Genomic DNA, 7473 nt, shown 5'->3' with positions numbered 1-7473 from the left:
AAAAAGGGATGAATAAATTAAATAACATATATAACAATTTCAAAATGAGTGGTATAGAGCAAATTAGAATAAATAAAATGTAGAGCAAATTTAAACTAATAATAAATGAATCTTGAACAAATAATAAAAATAAAAATAAAAAACAACCACATGCTAAACAGTTTAAAAGTATTATATATGAGAAATTTTAAAATAAATAATAATATATGTATACGTACATAAAAAAAATTTTGAAAGATGTTCATACATGAGTTTATAAGAAATAATATATATACATATAAATAAATTTAATGTAGAACAACTTCAAATAAATAATAAATATAAAAACTTAAAATAAGTAACGATAAAAGAACATTTTCTACAAATAAATAAATTAAATAAACCAAGGATGAGGTTGAAATGGAATTAAAATCGAGGCTTTAATTGCAAAATTATAAACAGTTCAAAGGGATTTGAAATAAGATCTGTTGATGACATGAGGGACCTTTAGGAGATATTCCCCATCCCAAAAGCAGTGAGAGTCTGCGCATGGTCCAAGGACCAGATTGAAAAATGCACGCCATATTTGCACCCAAATCTAAAAGAAATAAAGAGTTATATTGCACCTCAACGCAAGATGGAGGGACTAAATGCATAAATTACCCATTAGGGCAAAGCATGCACAATATCCCCCCACCAATCGGCGCATTAATGGTTAATAAAACCCAAAATGTTTTTTTTTTACTTTTCAGATTTGGTAAAACGAAAACTGAAAGAGTCTCTCCTTTTTTTTAAACCCCTTTCTTTCAAACACCCAACCCTTGGGTTTCTTAACACCTGGAGCGCCACCGCCACAGCCACAAAGATCGACGGCCGACGATGAAGGAGAGACCCCCCGGCGGCACGGTCACGGCCAACTCCGGTGAGTTTCACTTCCCCTTATTTTTTTTGCTTTTGATTTTATAGTTATTTAAAATAGATTTGCAAAAGAAAGGAAAAAAAAAGAATAAAACAAACAAATAAATAAAAGAAAAAAAGAAAAAAATGAAGAGTAAATAACAAGGATTTAACCCTTTAAAATTTCTATTCAGCTTTTGATTTCTGATGTGGGTTTTTTTTACAAAGAAAATCGAAGAAGAAAAAACGGTGATAAGCTTCGGCCTTTATAGCCGGATTACAACTTTTTTTCATTTTTTATTGCTTTTTGCTTTGGATTGTTATTGTGTGCAGGCGGTCTGACACGCGTGAAGGATGGCCTGGCGCGCATGCAGCGGTTGTGGCAGACGAGGAGGCTAGCGGCGCTTTAGGGTTTCTTTTGCTCATTTCTGCTGAAAATGTTTAGGCTGTGGGCCTATTAATTTGGGCTTAGGGTTTTTGATTTTTGGGCTTATTGGGTTTGGGCTTGTAGTTTTTGTGTTTAATGTAACTGGACTGATTATTTTTGTTAATTTGGGCTGTTTCGGGTTCCGGGCAAAATGGCTCTTACAAATGGAGCTGAGTCTAACCAAAAGGTTATAAATACTTGATTGAAGCGAATGAAACCTATGAATTGAACAAATTCCATGCAAATGGCTCATGAAAAACTCCTAAATGTCCATCCTAAGAAGCCTAGCTTATACTCAGAATACCCAGGAAGAAGAAGAAGCCTGACTTGTAAAACTGTGTATGGACGTGAGAATCCAGTCCACTTAAATTAAAACAGACTGTGCAACTGGACCCATCCAGATGAGAACATCCAAGATCCTAAAACCTTATCTAGAAATCTCCTTTTAAAAAAACACATCCCAATAGAAGACGAGGGCGTACATCAGCAGTGGTTAGAACACACACTTACAAACATGGGTTAAATGCATGATATATATTACTTCAATGGTGGAACCCAATGAGCTTAATTTCTGGTCCCTCGAATGGCATGACAATTCATGTGAGCTGCTCCTAACAACCGATAACTAAAGAAAAGAGTATTAAATTCCAAAACTTGAATTCTAACTATTTAATGGAAGCATCTGGTTCTTTCTCAATAACAGGGCAAAAAGATTGCGCATTGCTCTCATATTATTTACTCATCTTCATGCCTACTTCTCCCTACCCCAAGCATATACCTCGCTGGCTCGCTCTCTTTTTGTCTTTCTGCTGCCATGTTTTGCATAATAAGCCTACCATCATGGTGATGCATCTATGAAGATGTTGACATACTAACCACCCTCATCATATAAGCTTATTAACTGTTCCTTGTTTTGTTCAGCTTTGATGATTTATGGGGATTCTTCCATGTCACTTGTCTTGCCACAGAAACGACGAATCTCAGTCTGGCTCCTATCATCTTCATTCGGAATCGTCAACCCCTTCCATCTCCTCTCAACCAAGTTTACCATCGGTTCCTTCCCTTGCTTCAACATCTCACCGACATGATGAAAAGACCCCAGCCATCCACCATAAGTGCATAGCCACCCTTAAAAACCACTCCTATGTCTTCACCCTCGCTCTTGCCGGGAAGGTCCTATACGATGGCTCTTCAAACGGTGAGATACGAGCATGGAGGCTGGATTCTTCCGAGCATGGTGATCGAACTGATAACATTGTGGTGGCTACTAGCAACAGTGCAGTTAAGTCTCTGGCGGTTTTAGGAGATAAGCTAATCAGTGCCCACCAAGATAACAAAATCCGTGTATGGAAAATTCATAACCATGAACATCACAAGTATAAATGTTTAGCTACTCTCCCAACGTTGAACGATCGTTTCCTGAGATGCTTCTCGGAAAAGAATTACGTGCAGGTCCGGCGTCACAAGAAATGCACATGGATACATCACGTTGATACAGTATCTGCTCTGGCAATATCAACAGATTGTTCTCTCCTTTACTCTGCCTCGTGGGATCGGACATTCAAAATCTGGCGGACATCGGATTTCAAGTGTTTGGAATCAGTGCAAAACGCGCATGATGATGCCATTAATGCCATAGTATTGTCTAGAGATGGATTTGTTCATACAGGTTCAGCAGACAAGAGGATTAAGGTATGGAAGAAGCATGCAAGTAAAAACAACCATTCCCTGGTCTTAACACTGGAGAAACACAAATCAGCTGTTAATGCTTTGGCTCTTAGTAACGATGGGACCGTACTTTATTCCGGTGCATGCGACAGATCGATTCTGGTTTGGGAAAGAGAAAGCGAGGGAGGCGACGGTGAGTGGCGGATGGTGTTGTTGGGTGCACTTAGAGGTCACACCAAGGCAATCTTGTGCTTGGCGGTTGTGACGGATTTGATATGCAGCGGATCAGCAGATAAAACAATGAGGATTTGGAGGAGAGGAATCGACAAAAGCTATTGTTGCTTGGCAGTTTTGGAAGGGCACACAAGGCCAGTTAAATGCTTGACATGTAATACAAATACTGAAGAAGAAGAAGAAGAAGGTGCTTCTGAAACTATTACTTATATGGTTTGCAGTGGGAGTTTGGACTATGATATTAAGGTGTGGCAAGTTTCAGCTTCAGTTTTATGATATTCATCTTTCAGTTTCCCTTTTGTTTGTGATGTACATAAGCGTATATAAGATTCAATAGCTTTTAACAAATTTAGAAATTGAATTGTATATATAAGTATCGATATTAATTATATATGACTGAAATATGTTGTGTTGGGAATTTGATCTCCGACGAGTTTATGTATCTGGAAATAGAAACTTCAATATGCTTAACTAACATTTTCAATCATACAAGGAAAGTCTAATCAAGAATTGTTCATTGAAAAGCACTGATGTTGAAAATTGCTGTTCCAAGTGTTTCAACTTTTTTCAACATCGTAGTATGACAGGAGACCTAACAGCATTAAAAACTTGAAAGGGCTTCCAAAATCTCACCTTCCCTGACATCTTTTAGGGTAATGAACTAATGCATATACTTAACCTCTCATTGATCTTCCTGCAAGGGATGGCGAAGGTCAACGTTTAGCTGTTTAAAACAATTTCAATTTCTCTCATATAAGGTTTGGTCAAACAAAGGCAAAAACTAGTTCATAAATCCTCGCAGATCAACCCCAATATGCATGTTGTGCTACTAAACTGTTCCCAATGCATAGGACAAAAAAGAAAAAGGAAATGACATAATCGATTCCATTACTGAACATCCAAATATGAATTCGCCATGTCATTGAGTAGTTTATGAAATGATAGGATCGTATATCAAAGCATCAAATCTTGATTGATTGGCTTGTTATGCATGGGGCATTAAACAACACCTTAAGTTATTCAATAAAAAAAAAAAGCTGTAATAATTAAATGTCATGAGATAAACAACACTCATCTGATTAATTTCTATGTTGTGTTAAAGAAAAAAATTATTTCAGGAATTTTTTATTTTTATGATTTTGGACGGATGTTGGAAATGATCCTAGACATATCTGGAGGGCTACAAAAGTCATACAAAAGGAACTTAGATCATTATTTTAATACAGTAAAAGGAAATCTAAGAAAAATAAAGAAAATGTTTTACTAAAAGAAAATGAATATTACCTCACTGTTATAGAATATGATTTTGAAACTTTCATTTCTACTTTGTTGTTATTAATCACATAATTTCTATTGTTTATTATTAAGTTTCCATGATAATTGCAAGTGGGGGAGGGGGGGGGGGCAGTTAGGTTGAAAGTCATCCACTAGGCCTTAGTTTATTGAACCAGCACTTAAACTTTTGTTAATTTTTAATGTAAAGTAAAGATAATTGAGATGTAACTTCGGGAAACAGGGTAAAGAGTCTTAATTACAAAAATTAAGATGATCAACCTATAATTCACCTTCTAGAGAAATTTACCACAATTAAATCTCATTAAGACATTACATATGTGTAAATGCATGGTGTTTTCTGCTGCCACGTTGAGGAACATTATTATGTCCATGGAAAAAGGCACATTCTCCTCATTGGAGTTTGGTCATCACTTTGGCGAGCTATTGCTAAATTACAGTCGTATGTATGACGTGAGATAGACACACAAAGATGAGAACCACCACCGACACTAATAAATATGCAGCGATAGCTCTTCGAAAACACTAGGCAAATTTAATATTCTTTTCTCAGAGTTCATATTTGACTTATGCTATCATTTAATCTGGTAGTTTAATTTCTGAATTACTAACCATGGAATATTAAACAAGTCTAATCTGGCTGGCAGCTTTTCTTTCTTAAGTAAATAAATAATAAATAACTGGAATCAAAGCTATCTAACTGATCTAACATTTCTGATGTTAGCAACTGTTAAAACAAGCTTAGAAATGAAACAAGAAAACTGTTTGGATGCTGAGAAAGTAGAGGAAAATAAAGAGAATCATATTAATGAGAAACAGACATGAACTAACATAACTACTAGTAACTAACTTTTAACTGACCAGCTGCACTAACTGATAACAGTTCAGCTGTTGGAACAACAAACCAACTCAACAGACTCAATAGCTCATAGTCTAACATTCTCCTGGTTTTATGTATCTTGTTGACAATCAACCACTACCGTCCAAGGAAGTACTCTAAGTTTATGTCTGAGGCTAGAAAATGTAGCTGCTGTAATAGGCTTAGTTAATACATTAACAGTTTGCTCCTCTGAGGGAATAAAATTCACCTGCAGCTTCCCATCAAGCACCTTCCCCCTAACAAGATATAAGTCAATTTCTACATGCTTAATCCGACCATGGTGAGTGAGATTGGCAGCCATTGATACTGTTGAGGTGTTATCACACCAAACAGTAGATATCCTTGTCATTACAACACCCATTTCTGAAAGCAATTGTTGAACCCATATCACCTCAGAGACTGAATTGGCTAAGCTGCGACACTCAGCTTCTGAAGAGGACATTGAGACTACACTGATTTTTCGAGCTCCAAACAATAGGATTGTTTCCTAGGTACACACAATAACCTGAAGTAGAGCGCTAGTCTTCAACAATAGATGCCTAGTCAGCATAAGTATAGCATGCAAGTGCACATTCACCCTTTGTATAGTACAATCCATACTCTAAGGTACCCTTGAGGTATCTAAGAACTCTCTTCACAGCCTTCCAGTGAGTGTCAAGGGGAGAGTTCATATATTGACTCAGCTTGTTGACTGGGTAAGCCAAGTCTGGTCGAGTAAGACAACCTGAAGAGCACTATGACACTTATGTACATCTAACCATCTTCAAAGGGGATGACTGCAAAAGCTGTCAACTTTGGAGACCCAACTATAGGAGTAGGTGTAGAAGATGCGTCGAGCATGTGTCCTGTTAAGAAGATCTAGGACATACTTCTTCTGATTGAGAAAAAGACCTGTTGTTGTCTTGTGAACCTCCACACCAAAGAAATAGTTGAGTTCACCTAGATCTTTCAAAGAAAACTGGGTATGAAGTTATTGAACCACATCACCAATCTCAGTTGAGTCACCGCTTAGAATTATGTCATCCATATATGCCATAAGAAGCTGGTTAGCTAAAACTTAAGTGATGATGTCAACCAGGTCCTCGCTTGGCCACTTTATAACCAGCCTCCAACTTAAGGGGGAGATAATTGCTATACCAACTTATGAACATGGCCATAACCTATTTCTAAAGCATGCTACAACTTGAAGAAAACTTAGGCCTAAAAGGCCCCAAGCACCTAGCTTGTCCTATTAGTGGCCAAAGAGCGAGCCACTTGAGAGTTGAGATAACAAACAGTTGCCTAGGATCATCACCCTTAGAAAAAAAGAACCCATGGTAATCAAGGTTGCAAGACCAGAAATTAGTCACAAGGTAGACTACCACGCCAACATGGTTAGATGACTGGCTAATGAATAATCTTTAGAAAACCTGTTGAGTAGCCCAAAAACCAAGTATAAATACCTACCTACAACTCATTCCCATCTATCTACACTACCAGCTTTACCACTAGCCTAAACTTTTTTGTTTCCTTATCCAACTTCTCCTCTGCTAACTTAAGCATCTAAACTTGTTCCGAAGCACAAGTTTGGATGCCCCAAAGCTAATATTTTTCTTGAAAGAACACACAACTCGTAAATTCAAATCCACCTTCCTCTAAAAATTATCTTCAAGCCTAGTCCATTGCTAAAATGACATTATCAAATTTATAAAAAAAAATATTATAACAATTGCTTAGTTACATTTTGCTTCCAGCAATATATAGTTTTCATTTTTTACAACATAATTATGAATTAAATTTTTTTCTTTAAAATCAAAAGCTCAACCTTTGTATCAAAATTATATACAGTGTGTCTTAGTATTGAAAGAGTGTTGATTTTTACATTCTCAACTAAACCTATAGAGCTCAGCTCTACGATATTAGAAACTTATTCTTACCCAAAATTTTCAGTGTTTTTAAAAATTAACATGTATTCCACACATATATCAGATATGGACATAATCAAAATATTGAACAAGTCGAACTTTGTGCCATCAATATTGCCTTGCAATTCTGTCTTAATTCTCAATGGAAAGACGAGATGAAGTTGACTACGGAATCTTATTACCCCTATTCT

General features: G+C 36.6%; 1 protein-coding gene across 1 annotated transcript; it reads left to right on the top strand.

Moving 5' to 3' along the window:
• Nucleotides 1–1989: 1989 nt before the first annotated feature.
• Nucleotides 1990–3623, top strand: LOC105794701 (protein JINGUBANG). Its single transcript, XM_012623993.2, has 2 exons — nt 1990–2146; nt 2225–3623. Exon 2 carries the CDS (start codon nt 2237–2239, stop codon nt 3479–3481), a length of 1245 nt encoding a protein of 414 aa, XP_012479447.1. The 5' UTR covers nt 1990–2146; nt 2225–2236; the 3' UTR covers nt 3482–3623.
• Nucleotides 3624–7473: the final 3850 nt, after the last annotated feature.

This window comes from Gossypium raimondii, chromosome 3 (genome assembly GCF_025698545.1).
Source record: "Gossypium raimondii isolate GPD5lz chromosome 3, ASM2569854v1, whole genome shotgun sequence".
Lineage (NCBI taxonomy): Eukaryota > Viridiplantae > Streptophyta > Magnoliopsida > Malvales > Malvaceae > Gossypium > Gossypium raimondii.
The sequence above is the reverse complement of the archived record's forward strand: the minus strand, read 5'-3'. Positions and strand labels throughout refer to the sequence as shown.

Coding starts and splice junctions, on each gene's coding strand:
- LOC105794701 (XM_012623993.2), top strand. CDS start 2,237: ATGGGGATTCTTCCATGTCACTTGTCTTGCCACAGAAACGACGAATCT.